The sequence below is a fragment of the Macaca nemestrina genome, chromosome 9, assembly GCF_043159975.1.
Source record: "Macaca nemestrina isolate mMacNem1 chromosome 9, mMacNem.hap1, whole genome shotgun sequence".
Classification (NCBI taxonomy): Eukaryota; Metazoa; Chordata; class Mammalia; order Primates; family Cercopithecidae; genus Macaca; species Macaca nemestrina.
The window spans coordinates 30,089,469-30,102,296 of record NC_092133.1 but is presented as its reverse complement, the minus strand read 5'-3'; the positions used below and the strand labels follow the sequence as shown (position 1 = coordinate 30,102,296).

The following is a 12,828-nucleotide window of genomic DNA, read 5'->3' as shown; positions in this document are numbered from 1 at the left end:
TAGGTCCGTTTCTTACTGGTTCTGTGACCCTGGGCAAGCCACTTAATCTCCCTGAGGCACATATTTGTCGTCTGTAAATTGGTTGATAATAAGTTTAATAGTTATAAGTTTGCCATAAGGGTGAAACCAGTGTGTGTAAAACTAGTTCAGAGTTTGGCAAATGGCTGCCACTATTATTTGATGCATATGACCCATGTGTGATAGGTGTGTGTTTTGTATGTATTGTTCTGCACATCCATGTGTACATGACTGCGTGTGTGTGTCACAGTACATGTGTAAGTATGTGGTTCTTGGTCTCAGGGATACGGGAGAGGATGAATGGCCTAGGGTTGGGATTACTTTTGCGTGCTCACAGGTGTATGTGTGTGCCCATGAGTGTGTTTTTGGAGCCCACATGCCTGGGTGCACATGGTACCCCTGGCCCAGAGTCCTCCTGGCCCCACCTCCTCTGTCTGTTCTGCTGCCAGCCAGGGTGCTGGGCCTGTGCTGCCCCAGCCCCACCCTCAACCCCTTAGCCAACACTGGGATTGGCAGGGGTCCTCTCTGGAAGGGAGCCTTGGGGAATGTCTTCCAGGGGCTGGGTCTCTGGCCCCTTGTGTCTCCACTATATTTGCCCAGAGTCAGTGTTTTCTGCGCCTTTACCCAGGGCCCCAGGACCTCGAGTAGGATGGGTGGGAAGGAGAGGAAGCATTTTGAAGAGATTGGTGGCCCTGCAGTTGCTCCATGGATTCTGAGTGGAGGCTGGGGAGGGGGAACCCCAGAGGAAAGGCTCTCAGCAGCAGCTGGGCTCAGCAGGGTTTTAAAAACTGCTTCAGGGAGGTGTAACTGACATACACTAAACTGCACATGTTTAAAGCATCCAATCTGATGAGTTTTGACATAGTGTACCCCTATGAAATCATTACCACATCAAGATAAGGAACACATAGACCATTGAAAACCACCCATTAAAAAAAAAAAGATAAGGAACACAGCCACACTGCCAAATGTCACCTTGTGCTTGTTGGTAATCCTGCCTGTCTCCCCCGACCATCGCAGGCGTCCACTCATCTGCTTTTGTTTTTTTGTTTTGTTTCGTTTTGTGTGTGTGTGTGTGTGTGGTTTTTTTTTTTTTTGAGACAGAGTCTTGCTCTGTTTCCCAGGCTGGAATGCAGTGGAACGATCTTGGCTCACTGCAACCTCCACCTTCTGGGTTCAAGTGATTCTTCTGCCTCAGCCTCCCAAGTAGCTTGAACTACAGGTGCCTGCCACCATGCCTGGCTAATTTTTATATTTTTAGTAGAGATGGGGTTTCACCATATTGCGCAGGCAGGTCTCGAACTCTTGACCTCAGGTAATCTGCCCCCTTCGCCCTCCCAAAGTGCTGAGATTACAGGTGTGAGCCATCGTACCCGGGCCACTTATCTGCTTTTGATCACTACAGCTTCATTTGCACTTTCTAGAATTTGATAAAAAATGGAAGGAGAGGAAGGGTTTTGAAGGGAATGGAAGCCCTGCAATTGCTTCAGGAATCGTGTATTGCTTTGTTTTTAACAGGCTAATTTCACTCACATAGTTATTTTGAAATTCACCTATGTTGTTATTCATATCGGTAGTTCATTGCTCTTTACTGCTGAGTAGTAGTCTATTGTGCAGATGCACCACAATGTGTTAGCTACCCACACAGCAGGGGTGATTTTTCTCTTATGCTTCCATTTCTACCTCTGGATGCAAACCTCAATAATGTGTGATGTTGCCTTTCACCAGCACATATTTTATGAAACAAAAGTCAAGCTGTGTCTGAGGCTGGCCGGAGCCCAGTGGGCATCTTTTCCAGGCAAGGCACCTGTAGCCAGTGCCACTCTCTGCCCTTCTTCCCAGCGTCCCCTTCCCTGAAATGGCCTCCCCTCCTCTGCACTATCCAGAGGCCATTCAGCTTCTTCCAGGCAGCCTTTCCAGACTATCTGGGTCTCTTCTGAGCATTTCCAGCCTTCATAGCCTGACGGCGTCCAAAGCCCTTGCACTGTTCAGCCGTTCCCATCTTGTCTCCTTGGTGAGGACAAGGTGAACTCCTCCTCGTACCACCCCTTCCTAGTGAGCCTGGCAGGCAGGAAGCTGCTCTAGAGAGGCCCGGGGGCTCATGCACAGGGTGTCCAGCTGGCCTGGGGCTTTGGAGACTATTGTCTGGGGCCTCTGGAGAAGAGGGGGATTGGAAATGCAAAGTGGTACAGAGGGATGCAGACCAAAGCCAACACAGCCCGGACTGAGGGCTGGGCCTCTCCCTCTCCCTTCTCTCCCTGTCTTCCATCTCCTTCCTGGAAGCCGCTCCTCCTCCTCTAGGGAGTGGAAGGGTCTGGACAGGCCCAATGTCGAGCTCTTTGCATCATTAAATTCCTGCCTTGGAGGACCAAAATTTGAAACATCCCAGAAGGCCTCTGTCACGTTTTGTGGCTTTCTACGGCTCCACCCACTTCTCCTCCATTCTTCATTGTTCTCTTTCCCCACGGTGACAGGATGGGCGGGCTCCACCTCCTGAAGGACAGGGCGTGGATCTTGGGGGCCCCACCAGAATCCCCAGCCCTTGAGGCTGTGTATTAATTAATGCTGCCTGTGCTGCTGAGACTTGTCTTGGAGCCACAGAGTAGAGGCCACCCATTGTGCCAGAGAGGGAAGTGTTGTCTTCCCCAAGGTCACAGAGCCAGTTAGTGACAGCCCCGAGGACAGGATCCATGTATGTTTCATGTCTGTGTCTCCAGTGCTCAGGACAGAGCTTGGTTTTCAGCAGATATGTCATAAATATTTATTGGATAAAATAAATAAACAAACCAAGGATGGTGGAGTGCCAGTGAGTGGTGGTGGAGGGCAGTAGTAAAGGCGATGTGCTACCATGGTAGGAGGTGAAAGGCAGAGGGTGTTAAATACTAGTGGGGAGAGGAGGTGGGAGAGGGTGGGGGTGGAAGGTGATAGGGAAGGCTGAGGGGAGAAGTGGTGGGTAGTGAACCAGTAGAGCATGGTGGCAGATGGTGGAGTGGGAGATGGTGAGAGATGGTGGCAGAAGGATGGTGGCAAGGCGTGGCAACAGTGGTGGAAGAACTGGGCTCCGGGTGACTTCTGGTCATGCCCAGCCTCCTCCCTTACCTAGGGGACTCTGGTCTGGCTCGTGGACCCGTCAAGTTCTCTGACACTGTGACCTGTTCCTTTGCAGACTCCATCGGGGGCCCCTTCCCCGTCACTTCTCACCGATGCCACCACAAGCAGAAGCACTGCCCAGCGGTGCTGCCTGGTGGGGGGCTCCCAGCCACACCGCTGCTCTTCCACCCGCACACCAAGGGCTCCCAGATCCTCATGGACCTCAGCCACAAGGCTGTCAAGAGGCAGGCCAGCTTCTGCAACGCCATCACCTTCAGCAACCGCCCGGTCCTCATCTACGAGCAAGTCAGGCTGAAGGTGGGCCTGCCCCCGTCCCCGCCCCCGCCCCGTGCTTCCTGCTTCCCTCACGGCGTTCCCTGGGCCTCTGGACTCTGCCTGCTGCCACCCCCACCACCATACCCTGCCCCCGCCTTTTCTCTCTGGTGACCCTCTTCCCTCTTCCTTATGCCTTTCTCAACCTCCCTGTGTGACAAGGAAGGAACCGGGAGGGCAGTGGCCGCGGGAACCCCTTGCTGTCTTCCCAGCAGGGAGGGCTCCTGGGAGGGAACTGTGCTGGAATGGTGGGCAGGCTGCTGTGGGATGCTCCAGGGAGTCCACCCGAGGGGGGCTACCCTTGGTCCGATTGACCAAGTGGGAGAGGGTGGGCTGAGGCCACCCCCTGCCACCCAGATCACCAAGAAGCAGTGCTGTTGGAGCGGGGCCCTGCGGCTGGGCTTCACCAGCAAGGACCCATCCCGCATCCACCCTGACTCGCTGCCCAAGTACGCCTGCCCCGACCTGGTGTCCCAGAGTGGCTTCTGGGCCAAGGCGCTGCCTGAGGAGTTTGCCAACGAGGGCAACATCATCGCTTTCTGGGTGGACAAGAAGGGTCGTGTCTTCCACCGCATCAACGACTCGGCTGTCATGCTGTTCTTCAGCGGGGTCCGCACGGCTGACCCGCTCTGGGCCCTGGTGGACGTCTACGGCCTCACGCGGGGCGTCCAGCTGCTTGGTGAGTGCCTGCCCCTCCGGCCCCTTGGTGCAGGGGACACCCCTCAACCTCTGGGCACTGCAGCCTGGTGCTGTGCAATCCCATCAGGCGTAGGGACCCCTCTCTGACTGGTGCCGAGGGGAACAGGGGCAGCCCTGGGAGCCTTGGCATGAACTGCAGAGAGCTCCTTTCCTCTAGGCCCATTGCTTTTCAGTGGAACCTGGGTGTGATTTCTGCTCTCTGCAGCCTCTCAGGTGGTGCCTTGGGCAGTGTGCAACCTTCACAATCATAAACGGCGATCTCAAAGACCACCACCCCCAGAAGAAATTAAATTAATCATCACAACCACAGTTCATAGAACACTTACTATGTGCAAGGCACTTCATTCTTGCCTGTTTTCATAGCAACCCTGGGAGGGAGACCCCGTTATTGGGCAGAAACTCAAGTCCAGGGAGGTTGCATCATGGTCCCAGGAGCCATGGCCCTTGAGGGGTAGAGCCAGCCCTGAGTCTCCAGCTCTAAAGCCAGCTGTCAGGCCCTGGGCTCTGCAGCCTTCCAGAAGACTGGGTTCCAAGCCCACCCTAGTGCCTTTTGCAGGGATGTTGGATAAAAGGGTAGGATCCAGGGGCAGAAGGCACTGGGGGAGCTAAGACTCTTGGCTGCTCCCTGGCCCCCAGCGTAAGTTAGGCTGTTTCAGGAGAGCGAGAGAGCAAGGAGGAGGAGCCTCGGGAAGCAGCCTGGCATGCTCAGGGGCCAGGCTTCCCTGCAATGGCACAAGTACCGGGGCTAGAAGAGGACAGGAGAATCTCCGACTTCCTAGGGTCACACAGCGAGTTGGTGGTTAAGGTAGGACTAGAACTCAGGTCACCTGACTCCCAGACCAGGCTCCTTCCCACCTGGCTCTCGTTGTGCACAGGCACTCAAGTGCACGTGCGCACATGCAGACTCTGGGTACAAATCAGGCCATCAGCAAACCGGCTTTGCTTCCAGGCAGAGGCTGCGCAAGCCTCAGCTTCCTCATCTGTGAAATGGGTTGGTGGGAAGATTAAGTTCCATCAAGGAGGCTGTGAGTAAAGTGCCCAGCACAGTCTCGGGTACCAAGTATATGCTCAAGCAACACTCTTTCCTTCTGCCATCTCTACCCGCCGCTCCCTGCAGAGAAAGAGGCCATGAAGGTGGTTGAAAAACGTTTTTTTTTTTTTTCCTTTATGACTTCAGAGCCTAGCCACAGTGAAGCTCTTCTTTTCCACAACACCTTTATTTGAGCAAAAAGTCAGTGATAGTAAAAACAAAGAAATGAGTCAGAAGCCTGTTTGTTGAGTTCCAAACATCAGGAAGCGGTTTTTATTAGCTAGTAGTTTGGGAACTTTGTTTTTCACCTCAACAGAAGTGTTTCTGCATTCACAATGACACGTTTCAGAGCCTGGAACTGGGCAGTTCTGGGTCTCAGCAACTGAAGAAGGGAGCCCAGGTGCTTTGCATTTTCTCTGTGAAACGGGTGTGCCTGCAGCCGGGGCAGAAAGAGCAGTGTTCATGCCCCTGAGCTACAGAGACCGGCAGATCCTAGCCTCGCGCTGTACTAGGTGTGGGGCCTCAGTTTCTTCATCTGTAATGTGGGGCTAAATGCTTTCTCAGGGTTCTTTGAGAAGCAGCTGATGCACAGTAAGGGGTCCGTGACTGTCATTCGTCCCCACCCATCCTGGGGAGGGCAGTTCCCCACTCAAGGCTCGAGTGAATGCCGTGGTGCAGCTTTGGTATCCTCAGTGCCCCATACTTTAAGGCACTGGAGTCCCATTTGAGTTTGAGCTCTAACCTGACCACTTCTGCCTGAGCCTCAGGCTTCCCACCTGGATAATGGTTGTGAAGGCTCTGACTTAGCCCAGGGCTCAGCCACATAGTGGAAGGCGAAGTCTCTGCTCCCAAGAAAGCCACAGTCTTGTTGAGGGGTGGGCGGGTGAAGGTAGTGGGGTGACATTCTTGCTTTTCCCTAAGAAAATGTGCCCTTCCTCACGGTCCCCACTCTGGCTTCAAGGCCAGCCCCAAAGCCCCCTCCTCCCTGAAGCCTTTCTGGGCGGAATTCTCCTCTCCATCTCTGTGTGCCACCAAGTGGTGCTGGCGCTTCTCTCAGTACTGAGCATCGGCAGAGCCTTGGTCTGTCCGTATGTCCACTTCCCTGCAAGATGGGGAAGAATCCACCTCTCACTCAGTCGGGCTGCTCTCCGGGTTGGAGGCTTCTGCCTGACCTGCAGAGGATGTGGAGGAATATTTGCAGGGTGGGTGGGGGAGAGTAGTAGCGGGGGACGAATGAGAGGGCGGATGCCTTGTTAGATGAAGAAAACGGCAGGTGGGTGGGGGCCAAGGACGACCCAGCCCTGCCCACAGATAGCCCAGGCTCACTGGGAAGTTAGGGAGATGAAGCAAACACTCCAGACGATGCAGGCACTCAGGGCACAACCCAAGAGAAGCCAGTAAATCGCTAACTGCTGTGGTCATGGGATGCCTTCCATCTGCCGAGATGGTTTCTATCCAGTTATCTCATTTAACCCCTCTGAAGCAGGCCCACAGGGAGGGGTTTTATCCCCATTTGGCAGGGAGATAACTGAGGCCCACTCAAGACCTGGCTTGCCCATGTAGGGATGTGGCAGAACCCTGACTTGAACTGGGCGTTCTGATGCCAAAAGCAACACCTTTCCCATTACCCTCCAGCTGGTTTAAACATAAAGGAGGCAGGAAGTCAGAGGAGACTGAGGTCAGTGGGGGAGGATGGAGGCCAGGAGGCCTTCTTGGAAGAGAAGACTTGGGCTGGGCCTGCAAGTTCCAGGAGGGTCCTGGCACATGGGAATGAAGAGGAACACGCCAGACGGCATGGGGCTTCCCACCCTCAGGGGCTGAGGAGGGCTTGGAGAATAATCTGAAGGGCCCACCCTGGGCCACAGCCCAGGTGGCCTGACCTGGTCCAGCCCCATCCCCCTGTGACTATAAATGGGCTTGCATGCAGTGTTTTCAGTTGCATTTGGAGTTCCCGACAGGCTCCTCTCTGCCTCTCTGCACACCCGATAAGGTTAAGGCCCCAGCTGATTCCGTCCCAGCCGTAAATCACCATAATCCCTGGGTATTTTCAAACACTGATTATGGCCCCTAAATTCAATTGGCAGATAAAGATATCCCTTCATTTTATTCCTCCTGAATTTTTTTTTTTTTTTGGTAAAGATAGAGAGGGAGACACAGAGATTCATCCAGAGATCTGCTGAGGTGGGCGTGATCTCTCCACCTTCGTTTAGTGCCTGTCTTCTGAGATACTCCCCTCTACCCCAGGTAGCCTCAGGGTCAGCTTCCTTCCCTGCCTCCTCTTTCCTCTCCGCCCCACTTCCCACCTCTCCCTCTCTCCATCGCTTGCCCCTTTACTGCACCTGTATCTTTCTGGGCTTTTCTCTCTGCCTCGACCTAGATCCTCTCACCCTTTTTGCTTTCCCTGGTCTTGGTGTCCTCCCCACTGCTGTCTCTCCTCTGAAGAAAGTCGCTGTCTGTCTTGGTGGCTCTGAAGCTGGGCCAGTCTTTCCTGGGGTGATTGTCCCCCAAACCAATGTCTGATCTTCAGGGATTTTCTGCCAGGCCTGCCCCTGTCCCCTTTGTCTGAAGCCTGTGGTCAAAGCCCTCCCAACCTTACCTGCTCTGTGTTTGTTCCTTAGACCAGAGGCTTCCCAGGGTAGCTGGCACATGGTAGGTAAGCAGGTCAGGCCATGGGTGGATGGGTTGTGTCCCCGGACAGAGTGGAGGCAGGGGCTGGTGTCTCTCCTCAATGGACGGTCCTCCCTGCCCTGACCAGAATCCAAGCCTACAGTGGTGCACATGCCATGGCCCCAGCAGGCCCTCCTCCCTGTTATGGTGCCCATGCCACAGCCCCAGCAGGCCCTCCTCCCTGTTATGCTGGAGTTCCGCAGATCACCTCTTTCTTTGGGGCGCCCTGGCTCAAGCCTAGGCTGGTATCGTCAAGAATAACAGCTTCCTTCCTCCAGGGAGAAGGGACCTGCCAGCAACTAAATAAACACAGATTTTATTGGGTGATTAATACATGGAGAAAAAAGCTCCTATCCCAGTGTCTGAAGATCTCCTTGCTCCTCTCAGAAATGTCGATTCAGGGCCGGGCGCGGTGGCTCAAGCCTGTAATCCCAGCACTTTGGGAGGCCGAGACGGGCGGATCACGAGGTCAGGAGATCGAGACCATCCTGGCTAACATGGTGAAACCCCGTCTCTACTAAAATATACAAAAAAAAAAAACTAGCCGGGCGCAGTGGCGGGCGCCTGTAGTCCCAGCTACTCGGGAAGCTGAGGCAGGAGAATGGCGTGAACCCGGGAGGCGGAGCTTGCAGTGAGCTGAGATCCGGCCACTGCGCTCCAGCCCCGGCGACAGAGCGAGACTCCGTCTCAAAAAAAAAAAAAAAAAAAAAAAAAGAAATGTCGATTCAGGAAGAGCATCTGTGAGTCCCATCGGGAGGCTGGTGGGCCAAGAGCCCACTTACGAGGGAGCTCCAGAGCATCCCTCAGTGCCCACCACAGCCTAGGTACTATGTGGGGGCAGGTGGGAGACAGAAGAATTGAAAACCCAGCCCCTCTCCTGGAATAATGTTTTCCCTGGGGGACACATCATATAACTGATGCAAGGTGGTCCAAGTTCAATTCTGCAATCAAGTGTGAGCTGAAGAGTAAAACTGTGTGTATATGTGGGAGGGGAGTGCAGCTGGAGAGCAATCCAGGAGGACTTCCTGTAGGAGACAAGTTTTAAGTCAGGAACGGAGTGAGGTGAAAAAAATGGATTGGTTGAGGAACAATTTAGGTCAGACGGAGGGGTGTCCACAGGCACAGAGGTGGGGAATTGGCGGTCAGTAGGGGAGCAGATCCAGGAGGGGAAGGAATGAGGTGGAGAGGTAGTGGGTGACTTGTGGAGGTGAGGGGTGTGCACAGGTGTGGGTATGTGTATGCATCACAGGGGAGAGAGCCACGAGAGCTGAAAGCTTCCAGCAGCTTTTGTGCTGTCAAGTTGTTTAGTAAGAGGGACTGGCTGCTTGACAGTGGAGAAGTACGAGACCCAGAGATGGGGAGGGGCCTGCCCAAACTCTCCCAGCTGCTCATCAGCCCCACCAGGCCTGGAACCCAGATCTCTCAGTGTGATCTGGGAGTAAGGTCAGAGGGAGAAGGCTATCAACACCTCTAAATGGTGGGGCTGGGTCCGGGAGGGTTCTAGGAGGGGATGAGGTGGGAGCTCCCGAGGGCTTATGCATTCTATTCCATCCCTTGCCATGCACAGGTTCCCAGGTCTTGGTAAAAGACCTACGCCTGCCTACTGAGGAGAGAGCTGTGTGGAGACTCCTAGGGTGGGCTTCCAAGGGCCACGTGCTGCTGGGTGGGTTCTCCAGGCCCCCGGCAGATAGGGGCTTGGGTCAGGTCCTCTATCCAGGGCGTGCCTCAGCTTGGAGGCGCTGAGCATGATTGATCCCCAGCTGAGGACCACACTGCCATCTGGGCCTTCTGCTTCCCAGGCTAAACCAATATTTACCCTCAGCTGCGGCTGCCAGGGGCCAAGAGGCAAATATTAGTTTAAGGAGCCGGAGCCAGCTCTTGGGCTGGGGGAAACGGCTGAGGCTGCCGATCATGATTTCTTCCTCTTTGATGATTTTCATTTCTTTTTGATTAAGAAAAATCCTGCTCTTCCTTCTGCTTCAGAGGCTCTTCTGGCACTTCCTTTCTGCTTACCCCAAATTCTGCCAGCTATATCACTGCCCCACACCAAACCCTCCCCTCCGCCAGGAAGCTTTCCCAGACCTCCCTCATTCAAAATGACCCTTCCTCCTCCTGACCATCGGCACATGGAGACCTAAGTGGTATAAGCAGCTCTGAGTCATGTATTGTCCTGCTCTTTAAAGATACAGCATATATCCTCTTTGTATATAAAGGAAGGTATTATTGTGCCCATTTTGTAGATAAGGAGCAGAGGCTCAGAGAGGTCTGATAACCTGCCCAGGGTCACACAGCTGGCAGTTGGTGGAGCTGGGATTTGAACCCAGGAGCTTGGGCTACATTACCTTCCAGCTTCTCTAGATGTGAGTCCATCTGATCTCCTTATTAAGTCTGGATGCCCGACAAGAGCGGGGACAGTGGCCCTCCTGTGCCTTCCAGAGTCGAGCTTACGAGAGTTCAAGGCATCAAGGATCAGCTGTGCATGTTGGGCACAGATAGGCCACCAGGGCCCCCGCAGTCCTGGTACACAGAAGAGGGGCAGTGCCCAGGATGCCGGATTCAGTGGGGAAGGTGGGTCTGCCTGCCTTGTAGTTCCCCGGAGGCTCCCAAGGGCTTTGTCTGGTTCAGTTGTTCCTGTGCACTCTAGTTTTCTACCACAATGGATATATATAAAGTTGAACCACATGTAATCGCCAGTATTGGACTGTTTTTAACTTACAAAATAGGCAATCTCATGTTTGCCCCTAGCATCTGTTGGGCTCAAGAGATTGTACTGGGGGCCTTGGAGAGAGTGGGGGGCTCAGGGTGGGGTGTATGTGGAGGGAGGAGCTGGGGCCTTGCAGTATTGGGGACAATGCCTTTATTTCAGATGCACGAGACCAACTGAATCAAGGCTTGACTTGGTCACTCACTATCTCTGGGCAGTTCTCAGCTTCTCTGTGCTTCAGCCTCCTCATCTATTATTTAGACATAATTATACACGCCCCACTTACCTCACAGATGTGGAAAGGCATTTACACAAATGAGAAGGGCTTTTGTCTTTAGGTTAAAAAGGAATACCTAATTTTAAAACACCACTCTCCCCCGCCAAAAAAAGCAAAGCCAACCCCTCAAACCAGCTCTCCAACTAGAAGAGGGAGCCTTGAACCCAGGTCCCTGTATCAGGCTGAAAGGAAAACCATGCAATCGAAATTGCTCCTTGGAACGAGATCTGTGGTTCTCCAGCTGGGTTCCTTGGAACACTGGGGTTCCACAGAGGTGTCTTGGAGGCTGCAGAGAAGGCCAGAGAGAGGAGGAGGGGACAGGTGCTCTGCCCACCTCCTAGACTTTGGCTAGAGCTTTGGGTTCTGTTGGACAAAAGGATTCCACTGCTTTTTAAAAAAGTTTGAGATCCACTAGACCAAATGATTCTATAAATCTATGAGATCCCATGGCTTGAAGATTCTCTGAATCTTAAAGTCTGTGACTGAGTAATTCTAGGATGTTCTGCCCTTCCCTCTGTGAGCCCCAGAAAACATTTTGTTTCTCCTAAATTTCCCATGGTTGGGTTTAAAGGGAGAGGGTGGAGGTGGGTGCTGAGATGGGTGGAGAACACCCTTGCCTGTCCAAGCCAGGCACCCGCCCTCCCCGGCTCCCTCCCATGCCCTGTGCCAGATGCGGACCAGCAGGAGGATGTTTGTGGAGACAGTAAAGGGCTGGCAGCACCTCCCAAACAGGGGCCAGCAGATACCCGCCAGCAAGCCGGGCGGCTGCAGGCTGACCCTTGGTTACAGATTAGCCAGTGCTCCGGATGTGAGAACGTCAACAAATGGGACTCTCAGGCTGATGGCAAGCTCTGCCTCAAAGGAGGCCCTGGCCTGCCCGAGGTCCTCCACGCCCAGGTCCTACCTTGGTTACCCTGCACTGCTGGCAGCGTATGGCAGGCCCGGGTAGCTTTCTGGGCAACAGCTGGCCCTGGGGCCCTCCTCAGTCTGTCCCCTCTCCCTCCCCATCCTGCTCTTCACCAGGTGTTTGCTAACAGTTTTCTCACCTGTCAACCCAAACCCTCCAGTGCTTCAGCCAAAGTCAAGTCAACTCCTGTGTCTTCCAGAATACCTTCCCTAGGCCACTCTGAAACAGGAAGGGGACTTCAGCCTTAGCTGGGGATCTTGATCCTAAAGGGGATATTTATTGTAAAGCAGAGAAGACTCAGAGGGAGCCTCAAGGAGGGTATGTGGGACACAGATGGATTCCCACCAGGAGAGTTTTTCTAAGTCATAGTTGTTCCAAGGTGGAGGGAGCCTTGGGAGACGGTAAACTTCCTGACCCTAGGGCCATTCTAGCTTCCAGCCAGGCTGAGAGATTGGCAGGGGTAAGTGGATTTCCTAGTTCCTTAGTTCCTCTAAGCTTCTGTCTAATCCTAGATGCCAAGACTCTGGTAATCAAATTGTATTCAAATATTTTCCTGACTTCGGGGCAGGCATGGTAGCTCACGCCTGTAATCTCAGCACTTTGGGAGGCCGAGACCAGCAGTTCACTTGAGCTGAGGAGTTCGAAACCAGCCTGGGAAACCTAGTGAAACCCTGTCTCTAACAAAAAATACAAAAATTAGCCAGGCGTGGTGGTGTGCACCTGTAGTCCCAGCCACTTGGGAGGCTGTGGCACAAGAATCGCTTGAACCCGGGAGGCAGAGGATGCAGTGAGCCTAGATCTTGCTACTGCACTCCAGCCTGGGGAACAGAGCAAGACCCTGTATCAAAAAACAAACAAACAAACAAACAAACAAATTCCTGCCCTTAAGCCTTGCCCTTTCCACTGACTCCTGGCTCCTCCCTCTCCCAGACTCCCTGCCCAGGGCTGGGCACACAGTAGGTCGGTGAGTAGGGCCCCCAGCACCACCTAGAGGAGAGGAAACACATGGCCGGGACCTCCCTGCCCTGGCAGTGCCTGCTTATTTCTGCTCTGGCTCAGGGTGTCGGTAGAGCCACTGCCGGCCACCAGAATAGGCAAGAGCT

At 53.8% G+C, this 12,828-nt stretch overlaps 1 protein-coding gene across 4 annotated transcripts in view; it reads left to right on the top strand.

The window, feature by feature from the left end:
• LOC105478322 (neuralized E3 ubiquitin protein ligase 1) overlaps positions 1-12,828 on the top strand; it is a 98,945-nt gene that overhangs the window by 73,740 nt on the left and 12,377 nt on the right. For all 4 annotated transcript variants that reach the window (XM_011735460.3, XM_011735462.3, XM_071069175.1 and 1 more), the window contains 2 exons: positions 3,185-3,426; positions 3,799-4,120. In XM_011735460.3, coding sequence (XP_011733762.1) covers positions 3,185-3,426; positions 3,799-4,120 — 564 coding nt within the window. The remainder of the gene's footprint in view (positions 1-3,184; positions 3,427-3,798; positions 4,121-12,828) is intronic.